The sequence below is a fragment of the Siphateles boraxobius genome, unplaced genomic scaffold (assembly GCF_051911475.1).
Source record: "Siphateles boraxobius isolate OS27281-9 unplaced genomic scaffold, OSU_SipBor_1 130, whole genome shotgun sequence".
NCBI lineage: Eukaryota > Metazoa > Chordata > Actinopteri > Cypriniformes > Leuciscidae > Siphateles > Siphateles boraxobius.
The window spans coordinates 51280001-51293149 of record NW_027508734.1 but is presented as its reverse complement, the minus strand read 5'-3'; the positions used below and the strand labels follow the sequence as shown (position 1 = coordinate 51293149).

At 47.0% G+C, this 13149-nt stretch overlaps 1 protein-coding gene across 9 annotated transcripts in view; it reads right to left on the bottom strand.

Annotated features, from left to right (window-relative positions):
- Positions 1-13149, bottom strand: part of ptprda (protein tyrosine phosphatase receptor type Da) — a 922653-nt gene that overhangs the window by 79328 nt on the left and 830176 nt on the right. For all 9 annotated transcript variants that reach the window (XM_077229653.1, XM_077229654.1, XM_077229660.1 and 6 more), the window contains one exon: positions 595-688. In XM_077229653.1, the coding sequence (XP_077085768.1) occupies positions 595-688 (94 nt within the window). The remainder of the gene's footprint in view (positions 1-594; positions 689-13149) is intronic.

Below are 13149 nucleotides of genomic sequence, written 5' to 3'. Positions count from 1 at the left end.
GTCATTGTTTTGTTAGATGATGGTGGTTGCAATGCTGACGGTGTGTTTTCTTTATTAACAGAACAATCAGATTCATAGCAACCTTTTTGCAAAGTTTTGGCCAGCCATCTTTGCCTCAGGCCAGCTGGTGGGGGGAGGGGCGGTTCCAGCCGTCAGCAAATCGGAAAGGAGATCCCTACATGGTGCCGTCCCTTCCCGAGCTGCAGCTTAGTGTACGTGCCGTGGTTGGCAGTTCAACTGGCACAATTCTGGGGAAAACACTCGCCGTCTTACGCCTCGCCACATAAAAGCCTTTTAAATATTTACTATGGCTAAAAATAATATTGTTCGGCTCTGTCTCTCGCCCACTCGTCCTGCCCTTCAGAGGAGAATGTCTTTTGTTCCCGTCACCATTAGCGGGCAGGATCAGATTTGCATATGAAGGGAGCTGGTAGAACTGCAAGGTCTTGCTGCTTTCTTTTCAAATCAACTGCTTGTAGTTGTATTGGGACTGATGTCCTTACATGGGCCACTGCCATGATCAATAATGTTTGTAAAGTGGGCCTAATTTATCGTTGCAGTGACTCCAGTGTTGATGTGTAAGGTGTCTGTTACCTCTTCCAGATTCATCTCATCCGGATTGTCCCAGAGTTTGATGAATTTTCCGGGCCGTTGTTTCTTCAGCGGTACCACAACGATGTAGTATCCCCTACAGAGAGAGCAAAAAAGAGTCTATGAGCGTCTCAGCGGTCGAGATTCGGCCGCCAGCAAAGGCGTTAGGACATCCATCAAGATTAGCACCGATCAATCTGGACTTTCCAATCCACTTCGGATGACACTGGATTAACGACATGTTTGACGAAAGAGAGAAACCCACAGTAAACACATCAATAATCTGCCAACTTCCCCTCACTTTAGTCTGGTTTCACTTTGAGGCTAGTGCTACAGACACACTAATGAGGGTGTCTCTGAGAGAGATGATGGCTGCTTTACTAAAAAAAAATATTATCTTGTTCCAAACCTGTATGACTTTCTTTCTCCAAAGAAACTCAAACAGAGATATTTTTTAATAAAGCTATTTGCTCTTTTCCATGTTATTACAATAAATGTGGACTAATGTGGACAACCAGAATGCCTATTACCGTCGCGGCAACTGCCGCGGCAAATAAACCAGTCGCACTGCAAAGTCGTTCGCGAAATGACCACCAGGTAGCGCAAAGGGACATTTAGCGAAAGCAAAACGTAATTATGTAAAAGTAGCCTACACTTTAAATAGAATATAGCAAACTTTTAGAGCAGAACATGTTATGAATCAAAAGTTAAAATAGGCCTATCTCACAGTTAGTGAAAATAAATTGGGTGCAATCAATGATGCTAAACTATTGTCGAACGAGAAGATTGAAGAGTGCTTCTCTCGCGTGCGCGCACACTGACTGCTGAACAACCAAACTTCTGGGCATTTCTCAGTGAGAAAAGTTGTGGCCGAGTGGTAGAACTTAGGTTTCAATCATTTTGATGACACTGTTTCAAATACCGAATAAACATGGTAGCCTATTTATAAAATTACCATGCATTTCCATTTTACACTAAGGAACAAATCTCATCCAACAGATTGACTGAATCTACGTCTTCAAAAGCAGTTTTGTTAAAAAAATTGAAAATAAAACTTCATGGGGTTCCATGCAGAAAGAATTTTTAAAAACATAACCTGCTAAGCAAGGTGAGATTTGCCGGTGGGGGATTTCCCCCCTCCACAGTAATCAATGATATAATTAGCCTAAATAGACCATATCAAATATATATATAAAACAAATATATATTAATTAAGACATGGCCGAGTGGTAGAACTTACGGTTCGAACATTAAAGCTACACTGTGTAACTTTTTTAGTTTATTCTTAGCTAAAAACACTTAGTTCTTTCAAAAATATATGTGCTCATTAATGTATATTTACTTCGTTCAAGTAATAAAGTATTCTCGTGAGTGTATAATATGCCATTGAAAATACATACAGGTAAGGGGTTCTAATGTCGGTCGCCATGTTGCCCCTCCATCTTGAAAGTACATTAGCCAAAGAGGGACATACCCGTTAATTCAAGCTTCGCCTTTCGCGTTTTAACACTCGATGGTACCGTGTCGAATGTCAAGAGGGGGATTGCTTGAGACTGATATATAAAAATCTGAAAGCCTTTTTGAAAGTCTGTTGCTGATGGAGGATCACTCTTATTCTCGAGGATACGTATCAGAGTCGCCAAGGAAGCGAAAAAGAGAATTAAGACGGCAACGCAACAGGCAAATCAACAAGACAAAAGTAAATATTGGAGTGGCCTTTCCAAGATGGAAAGAGCTCATGACGAGCAAGGATTTTAAAAAGGACGCCGACACTGCCTGCTTTCTTATCGACAGGTAACGTTAATTAAGCCTATTTGTGTATATTGGAAGTTTTATTGTTGCTTGGCTAATTATATCACGCTAGAACGACATCTAGGATAGGTTTCCTCGCGTCAATGGTGAAAAGTATTGTTTACCTTGTTCTATGACGGAAAACATGTGATTAATATTTGAATGGCGCTATAATTTGTAGGCTATAAGTTATATGTAGGCACTTAAAATTTTAGTTATTTTTCATTTATTTTACTTTATACACAATTATACACTCATGGACGAGGTCGAACTGGAAGCCATGTTAATCTTGGACTACATTGGCCACCGTAGGAGTTAAAACGAAATCGGAATTGAGAGGAACAGAAACTAATATTCACTGGATGGTCATATAACTTTTCACCGCTAGATGGGGGTAAAAATCACACAGTGTAGCTTTAAGATGACACGAGTTCAAAGCCCGATCAAACATGGACTACTGTATTTAAGTTTTATATTTAGGCTGCAGAGAGATTTGTCTAGTTCTAAAACTCTGTTAACACCATTTCGTTTTTTGCTTATATTTATAAAATAAAATGACCATGCATTTCCATTTTACACTAAGGAACAAATAGTATCCAACAGAACGACTTTACATCTGTATAATAATACCAATCGTAATTTCAAAAGCAGTTCTGTAAAAAAAAAAAAAAAAAAAATTTTATATATATATATATATATACACACACACAGTATATCATATATATGTATGATTCCCTATAGCCTATAGAGTTTTTAAGGTTTTAAGTAAAGTGCGTTTTGCCAGGGGGGACGGGGATTTCCTTCTGGTCTAAACATCCCTGCTTCTGCTGAATTATTCTAATCCCCACACCCTTCCCTTCACAGTAATCAATGCTATTGGCTACTTCACCAATAGACCATAAATATATAAAATAAAGATAGCCTATGCAACAGGCACGTTTAAACGACAAACAATAAAACCAAAGCCAGCGTTTTCAGCTGTTTATTAGTTCCAGTGGCCTTAATGCATGCAGGGCTTTTCAAAATGTCACAAAGCGTTTTGAGATTATTTTGAATGAAATATTGAAGATTATAATTAAGTGTTTTGGCACACCACGCCGAGTGGACTGGCATGTTGAGTTAGTGTTCGACAAACGCGGCGGCGCGTTCATTTGGATTTATTTTTCTCATAACAGCTCAAATAACTTAATAGGCTACTCCGTGATTTTTTTGTCATACAGATAAGAGTTGAGTAGCTTACATCGTTCAATACTGTAAACTTTTATTCATATTAGGCTAACAACAAAAGTTTATCTGTCGTCTCTGTCTCCGGGAACTGCGTGTCACAAAAATGAACCGAAAGCCTCTTGCCTCAGCTCAGTCACGATAAGAAATCGGCTATGTCTAAAGCCTTTAAATGTCTAAATATTTAGGCTAATAAATGTTATCTGATTATGTAATCCATATGAAAACGAGATGTACCAGTTTAGCCATCACGTAAGCGCTTCCCAATGAGAAAATGACAAGGGTGAAAATCTCGCTCTAATCTAATTCTCTAAATCGCCCTGAATTAAAATGTAAAAACAGATCAAATAATTTATTTGTCAAAATGTTGCAATATTGTTTAATTTAAAGCTCCAGAGGTTAACTTTTGTAAACAAATATTTGTTAAAACTGTCATTATATACTGACAGTAGAATATGAGACAGATAATCTGTGAAAAAAATCAAGCTCCTCTGGCTCCTCACAGTGGTCCTATTGCCATTTGCAGAAATACACCGCTCCCGGTCAGAAACAACCAATCAGAGCCATGAGGAATGTCTTAGCAGTGTCAATCACGCTCGTGTACGCGCTGATCACCCCTCTCTTGCACAGCGCGAGCGCGTACCGTCGTTCAAACTCAAGATTGCCGGTGTGATGCAGCTGTGCTAATGACGGAGAAACAACCTAAACTGCCAATTTCTCGAGTGGCACCTGCTCATAAAACAAAGAGGTAAAAGGAAAAAGACAGATGACGATAAACAAGCGAAAAAGAAAGAATTAGACAGAGCCCATTGACTCGGTGTCAAAACTCTAGCAGCATAACATGTAGATAAAAGGTCACGCACTGTGGTAAGCAACAATTGAAACCTGCTAATTCATTGGCTTGTCATGTTGCTGAAATAATGTACTAGCAAACCTTATCTAGCATTACATATCACTAGAATAATTACTTAGATACTGTAACGTTAGTTACCGTTATATTAACGTTATATTACTAGCTATTTATAACTTATAGAAAGAGTGCAACGTTATAAAGTTACATGTATTGCAAAATATATAATGATTTGAGGACCAAGTTTGTAGTCAAAGTATGGGCAGGCCATAGTCAAATGTTAAGCATATTTTTGATGTTTCGTCCCTATTAGTGAATGTTCCATAACTGTTTATAATCCGCCGTCATTACTAGCCTGGGGGAGGTGGTCCTGCTTACTAGCCTGGGGGAGGAGCTGTGGAGGGAGGGCTGTAGCGCAGCAGAGACGAAGGGGGTTGGAACTCCTTGGGATGGGGTGGTGATGGCGCAGTGGATAAGACACATGCCTTTGGTGTGAGAGACCTGGGTTCGAATCCACTGTGAGACACCAATGTGTCCCTGAGCAAGACACTTAACCCCTAGTTGCTCCAGAGGCGTGCGACCTCTGAAATATAGCAATTGTAATTCGCTTTGGATAAAAGCGTCAGCTAAATTATTAAATGTAAATGTAAGTTGTGCTTCAACAAATTTTCAGGCTAAGTCAACGTTTTCTCAAAACTCCCTACTGCAGCTTTAAGTTCATAATTATTCTATAAATGTTATTTAGTTTAGCAGCACTACCACAAAGCACCGTGGTTCGAGATTTATTTGAATAATAATAATAATAATTCAAACTTAATTCACAAATTGCATGCACCTAGAGTGAAGGATCCAACGATCCCTGTAGAATTTAATATTGAGTTGAACATTTTGTTCATGAAAACAAATGAGAATTCATGAGAACATGCGTTTGAAGATTATATTTAGTTTTGCTTGGAAAAAGCTGACCCAAACCAGTTTTATTTCTTAAAATATTGAAATAATTAAATATTTAGTAATAAACCCTCTATGACAGAAATATCACTACATGTAGCTTAAATCATTTAATGCCTTCATTATCAACACTTTAATAGCCTAATGCTAATGTCTAGAATAGCGATTTAAGCGTGAATTGTGCTTAAAACTTTGTTTTAAGTCAATCTCAAACTCAGATAGCCTTTGGGGGGTTGGAGGGACAGTTCAGTGTGTGCAGGAAAATAGGTGTTAATGTTCCTCTTTCATATGGAGGGTCGGATAGCCAGCCTGATGAGCAAAGGCAAAATTATTTTAAGGATAAATCTCTCGATGTGTCCAAATGTAGGCCCTATCTTATTAAATTATAAATATTGTAGTTTATTTATTGTAGCATATTTAAAGTTTTTCACACAAACTTTAAATTGAAGTGTTCAATCCAGTTGTTTCAACTGGTTTTGTAGAGTTCTAGAGTGTTTGAGCATTGTGTATGATTGTCAACAATCTGGCATTATCTAAACAGGAACTGTTGACGAAACGCGTTCATGCCAAGAAACGAATGTGATCAGCAGATACAGAGCTCTTTAATTCGCGATCAACGTTTCAATCGTTTTATTGTAAGGTGACTTCAAGAAGACATGCTGTGTCTTTGAAGCAAGGTTAAATAATTGGTCACTGTATTTTTTTCGCAATTTGTATGGATGACACAGCGACATATAAAGTATTATCAGCTGTATGATGTGTTTTTACCCTGAAATGTTTAATTTCGAGAGAGACCCGGCGCGCGCAGCAAGGGGGACTAAATGAACTTGCTAAAAAGAGATCAAGCGCGAGAGAGAGGCAAAGAAAAACGCATGTTCCCTTTCGTCCTGGGAACTCCGACGTGTCGTCGGGGGAGTTCCCTGACGAATTGGGATCACGCTAGGGAGACCAATTGCCTTCGAGTGATTTAAAACGAGCCAATGAAAATTGGCATGCAAGATTTGCATTCCGCGACCCGCCTACCAGCGCGGGTATAAAAGGCGGAAGTAAACATTGCGCAATGCTTTTAGCTTCGGAGCCGACCGATTGTGTCCTCTCTGAGTGAGTGAGCTTTAAGATTGTATTTTTCTTAAGGCTACGAGTCTGCTGTTTCGGGAGGGGATCTCTCTGTGTTGGTGAGATGGCGTTTCAGCGACCGCGCGGTTTCCTGTCTGCCGGCTGCGTCTATATGCTGTTGATTCAAAAGCTGTTTTCACAGCTGGTAAACGGTTGAGTGCGCACAGCGGGCTTGCAGTTTCCCCGCTGTGTTGCCGCGTTGGGTCCCTGTGTGCTTCAGCACGATAGAGAGAGTACTTTCTTCCTGAAAGAGCAACACGAGTGAAGATCACGTCCTTTTCAGGATGACGTTTCACTCGTGTGTTTCTGGATGCGATCGTTTCCTGTCCTTATTTGACGGCCACGTTTATTGTTTCACATGCCTAATCAGTGTGTGAGACTACGTTCGTGGGTGGTTCATGTTCTCTCAGGAGTGCATGACCACGTCGGCACGTTGTTCGTCTCCCCTTTCTCGTAAAGGCTTGAGCCACTCAGCGTGCCGTGTGCCGTCGAGCGCCGGCTGACAGCGCGGGTTGTCACGGCAACCCAGCGCGCGTCATTCGGCGCTCAAGATGCGCGGTCAAGATCAAGACTCGCGTGCCTCTATGAGGTGAGTCCCTTTGCTTATTTCCCGATCTAGTTTCTCTTCTGGTGCACCAGAGGAGGGCTACTTTGGTGAATAACATTGGTGATCTGAGGGTTTCAGTGAGCGCGAACCACTCACTCCTCTAGCGCATCGCAAACATGCTGAGACTGTGTTCGTGGGTGGTTTATGCTTTCTTATGAGAGCATGACCACGTCGGCACGTTGTTCGCCCTGCCTGAAGGCTTGAGCGCCCAGCGTGCCGTGTGTCATCGAAGCGATGGCCACGTTCACTATCTTGCATGCCTGGTTGACGGCCACGATCACGGTTTCACATGCCTAATCAGTGTGTTGAGACTGCGTTTGTGGGTGGTTCATGTTCTCTCAGGAGTGCATGACCACGTCGGCACGTTGTTCGTCTCCCCTTTCTCGTAAAGGTTGGGCCACTCAGCGTGCCGTGTGCCGTCGAAGCTTTCGGATGAGAATCTGGTCCTTTTCATGAGGGACCAAGCATTTCATTCGGGGCCCCAGTGCGGACAGATGTCGATCGCTACATCGGAGAGAGCGCTGTTATACTCTGAAATGATGCTGAGTTCCTACTATAATGGTGTGTTCTCATGCTGAAGATTCAGACTTAACAGCCACACTTTCCTGGGCTGTTCTAAAGTGCCTGGATGTGTGTGAAGAATTTTGGCAGCATGCAAGCATTTTTGGTGCCAATATGGCAAGCCAAACATGCCTAAATCTGCAGAAGTTTTTCCTCTCTCACTACCACTGCACGTGCGTAGTTCTAACTCGGGGTTGAGCTGTGCTTAGTGACTGACCGTGATTAGTCACAGCGCTGGCCCTCGGTTAGACGATGTGGTCCAGGAGCGCCTCAAAACCAGCCCGCTCAGAGTTTGTTTCCCCCAGCGAAGGGAAGCAACCCTGAGATGAGCGACCCAGAGTGTGTGATGATCTGCTCTCTGGGAGTGCGTGTCATCACCACTCCTTCCCCCGGGGGAGGGCCGGGTGGAGAATTTTTCTTTTCTGTTCCGCCGCTGTATCAGCGGTACCCAAAGTTTGAGCAGTCCACTTCCTCTGAGTCGTTCACGGGCCCCAGCGCTCAGATGGCAGTGAGGGCTACGGCCTTGTCACTCTCGTCTCTCGCTGGGTGAGGGGAAACCAGGACTCGATGCCCCCGGGCCTCGTCCCTCGTTCCCCTCACGGTCGAGACTGGCAGTATAATAAGACCAGTTTCCTCCGTCCGAGAGGGTCAGAATGGCAGTGCGTGCCGCCCCCGACCTGCACCACTCCCGTTCCCCTCTCCCCAGCTTGCAGATAGCAGTGACGCAGCCTCGGCTGCGTCGCTCCGGTCTGCAGCTGGGCCCGGAGGCGCAGAGACCAGCATACGAGGAGTCAGGGCCTCGTTCCTCGTCTCTCCCCCTCCCCTCGCCACCGGGCAGTCCGCAGCAGAACGCCCACGAGCCTTCTCTGCCGTCTACCCCTCGGTGGAAGCAGGTTGGTGTCAGGCGCACCCAGTCCCCCGCACTCAGTCGCTACAACGCCACCAGAGCCGGGTCCCTGTCTTCCACCTCGCTGCCCCTCCGCGGGTACGCCGGTGGTTCGGGTGGGTTCATTGCGATGCTATCTGGAAGCCTGGCTAGAGCGCTTCCGGGTCCGTCCCAATGCCTCATCCGCACCGTCTGGTTCGGCTATGCAATTTAGTTTGCACGCCGGCCTCCCAGGTTCAGGGGCGTCCACTTCACCCGTGTGCGGTCACTGGATGCCCCTGTCTTGAGGAAAGAGATCGATGTCCTGCTGGCAAAGGACGCGATCGAGCCAGTCCCTCCTGCCGAGATGAGGTCTGGGTTTTACAGCCTTTACTTCATTGTACCCAAGAAAGGCGGTGGGTTACGGCCAATCCTGGACCTGCGTATTTTGAATCGGGGCCTGCACAAACTCCCGTTCAAAATGCTTACGCAGAAGCGCATTTTCGAATGCATCCGTCCCCAGGATTGGTTTGCAGCGATCGACCTGAAGAATGCGTACTTTCACGTCTCGATTCTCCCTCGACAGAGACCTTTTCTTCGGTTTGCTTTCGACGGTCGAGCGTATCAGTACAAGGTCCTACCCTTCGGGCTGGCCCTGTCACCCCGCGTCTTCACGAAAGTCGCGGAGGCGGCCATTGTTCCCATGAGTGAACAAGGCGTTCGCATCCTCAACTACCTCGACGACTGGCTCATTTTAACTCACTCGCGAGATGTATTGTGCGATCACAGGGACATGGAGCTTCGGCACCTCAGCCGGTTGGGGCTTCAGGTCAACTGGGACAAGAGCAAACTTTGCCCTGTGCAGAGGATCTCTTATCTCGGTATGGAGCTGGACTCGGTCGCCCGGACTGCGCACCTTACAGAGGAACTCGTCCAGTCAGTGCTCACCTGCCTCAGGTCTTTTCGAGGCAGAACAGCGGTTCCACTGAAGCAATTTCAGAGGCTCCTGGGGCATATGGCAGCCGCAGTAACGCCGCTCGGCCTGTTACATATGAGACCGCTTTAGCGCTGGCTTCATGATCGAGTCCCGAGGTGGGCGTGGCACAGCGGCACGTTCCGGGTCAAAGTGACCCCGCACTGCCGCCAAACCTTTTCCCTGTGGTCGGATCCTGTGTTTCTACGGGCCGGAGTGCCCTTAGTCCAGGTTTCCAGGCATGCTGTGGTTTTCACAGATGCCTCTGCCACCGGGTGGGGGGCCACGTACAACGGGCATGCAGTTTCAGGTCTGTGGACGGGGCCTCAACTGCATTGGCATATCAACTGCCTAGAGTTGCAAGCAGTACGCTTAGCCTTGCGTCGCCTCAGAGGGGTTCTCAGACACAAGCACGTACTGGTCCGTACGGACAGCACTGCGACCGTTGCGTACATCAACCATCAAGGTGGCCTACGTTCCCGTCGTTTGTCGCGACTCGCCTCCCACCTCCTCCTATGGAGTCAGAAGCATCTGAGGTCGCTTCGTGCCATTCACATTCCAGGGGACCTCAACCGTGTGGCAGACGAGCTTTCACGGCTGCCTCCCCTGCCAGGAGAGTGGCGACTCCATCCCCAGTCGGTCCAGCTGATTTGGAGTGTCTTCGGAGTCGCACAGGTAGACCTGTTTGCCTCTCCGGACACGACCCATTGCCAGTGGTTTTACTCCCTGTCCGAGGGGACCCTCGGCACGGACGCCCTGGCTCACAGCTGGCCCCGCGACCTGCGCAAGTATGCGTTTCCCCCAGTGAGCCTTCTTGCACAGACTCTGTGCAAGGTCTGGGAGGACGAGGAGCAGGTCCTTCTTGTGGCGCCATATTGGCCCACCAGGACTTGGTTCACCCAACTCATGCTCCTCGCGACAGCCCCTCCCTGGCCGATTCCTTTGAGGAAGGACCTTCTTCCTCAGAGACGGGGCACTCTATGGCACCCGCGTCCAGACCTCTGGAAACTCCATGTCTGGTCCCTGGACGGGACGCGGAGGTTCTAGGTGGTCTACCACAGGCAGTGGTAGACACCATCACTTCCGCTAGAGCCCCCTCTATGTGGCGCCTCTATGCGTTGAAGTGGAACCTGTTCGTCGATTGGTGTTCCTCCCGTCAGGAGGACCCCCGGACTTGCCCGATCGTTGTCGTGCTTTCCTTCCTGCAGGATGGGTTGGAGCGGAGGCTGTCCCCCTCCACCCTCAAAGTGTATGTCGCAGCAATAGCTGCGCATCACGATGCAGTGGAAGGTAAGTCCCTAGGGAAGCACGACCTGGTCATCAGATTCCTTAAGGGTGCCAGGAGGTTAAATCCACCTCGTGTTCGCACTCTGTACCCTCTTGGGACCTTGCTCTGGTACTTAGAGCTCTTCAAAGTCCTCCCTTTGAGCCTTTGCTGATGGTAGAGATAATATCCTGTCCATTAAGACAGCGCTCCTGTTGGCATTGGCCTCTTTCAAGAGGGTCGGGGATCTGCAGGCTTTTTCGGTCGACGAATCGTGCCTAGAGTTTGGGCCGGGCCTTTCTCACGTTGTGTTGAGACCCCGGCTCGGATATGTGCCCAAGGTTCCTACCCCTCCCTTCGTGGACCAGGTAGTGAACCTGCAAGCGCTGCCCGAGGAGGAGGCAGACCCAGCCCTGGCTTTTCTCTGTCCCGTCCGTGCCCTGCGGGTTTATATTGACAGAACGCAAAGCTTCAGAACCTCAGATCAGCTCTTTGTCTGTTACGGAGGCCAGCAGAAGGGGAAGGCCGTCTCCAAGCAGAGGTTAGCCCACTGGTTAGTGGATGCTATCACCCGAGCATATGAGTCTCTGGGTGAGCCTTGTCCTCCCAGGTTGCGCGCTCACTCCACTAGAGGTGTTGCCGCTTCCTGGGCTTTGGCTCAAGGCGCCTCGCTGACAGACATCTGTAGAGCTGCGGGCTGGGCGACACCTAACACGTTCGCTAGGTTCTATAGCCTTCGTGTGGAACCTGTTTCCTCCCGAGTTCTGGCTACGGCCAGTGGGTCGAGGGAATAGGTTGTGTCGGCTTGCTGCGCCACTCCGCCTCAAACAGCGGATACGTGCGTTCATTGCTCCGTATGGCGCCCTACGTTGGTGAGCCTCGTGAGTTCCTCCTTCACCCCTCCGGTGCTGGGCTTGGCGGACCGCCCGGCACCAGGTCTGCTACCTCTAGTAAGGGGCTGCTAGTAGACTGGGTGCTCCATTGGTTTCTATTTGTGACCCATGAGGCCACGTGCAGTTCAGCCGTGTCTTCCCCTTGACGGACTCGTTCGTCGTCCCTGTTGAGTACGCTCCCACTTCCCTTGGATTGGGACTATCTCAGGGACTGCCATATGTTTCACTATTCCTTCGGGCTAGTACATATGTGTATTCCTGGCCTTCCTCCGTCAGGCTGGGGCTTCCGCATTCCGCATCATCAAGAGAGGAGGGAACGCTTTCCCAGTGTTATCCAATATCCACTGTGCGGGTCTCGCGGAACAGCAGTGTGTTTCCCGTGCTAGCTCCCGCAACTTATTTCAAGAAACTGCTGCAGGGAAGCTTTGCCGGGCGCTGGAAGGGGCCAGCACCATGGCGTTTTATTAGGGATCCCAATTCGTCAGGGAACTCCCCCGACGACACGTCGGAGTTCCCAGGACGAAAGGGAACGTCTCGGTTACGTATGTAACCCTCGTTCCCTGAGTACAGGGAACGGAGACGTGTCGTCCCTTCGCCATGTTGCTGTACCTTCGCGGAGGACTGGACACCGTTCGGCTCCTCAGCGAAAAGCATTGCGCAATGTTTACTTCCGCCTTTTATACCCGCGCTGGTAGGCGGGTCGCGGAATGCAAATCTTGCATGCCAATTTTCATTGGCTCGTTTTAATTCACTCCAAGGCAATTGGTCTCCCTAGCGTGATCCCAATTCGTCAGGGAACTCCCCCGACGACACTTCTCCGTTCCCTGTACTCAGGGAACGAGGGTTACATACGTAACCAAGACGTTTTTATTTTTGTTGCTTTGGACTTTTTTCTTTTTGTACCGTTTGTTTAATTTAGCTGCAATTCCTTTGGCAATACAACTTTAAAATGTCGCAAGAAAGATTATTTGTTTCTTATTTTGCATCGCAAAGGAAATAAACTCTTAACTCGATGCAGCTTTTAAATAAATAAAAAAACTGTCCCAACACTTTATTTAAACCTTGAAATGTTCGATGGGGTTTCAAACTTACACAATAATTTAGCAGACTAAAGACAAGCTTCTTCATTTTCATTTTCTGACGTGATCGGCTGACAATCTTCCTTTATCAGTTTTTTTGTCTGTGCAGCGGCTCTACAGAAATGTAGCAAATTTATGTTGTAATTTTCCATTGCTAATTAAACAAAGCGCTTCACTTTAAATAAATAAACAGTCAATAAACTCGCTAATAATAAGCATCAAGAACGGTAAAACATTAACGCTGTCGGCCAACATCGGTTAACAGCATGTATGCTTCAATGAATTCGATCTCGAATTGCTTGAAGTTCCGAGAGGCACATGTCGCTGCGTTGAACACAGAGCTACCGTCTGAACGCTGTTCAGTCATCGTCTTATGCAAACCCT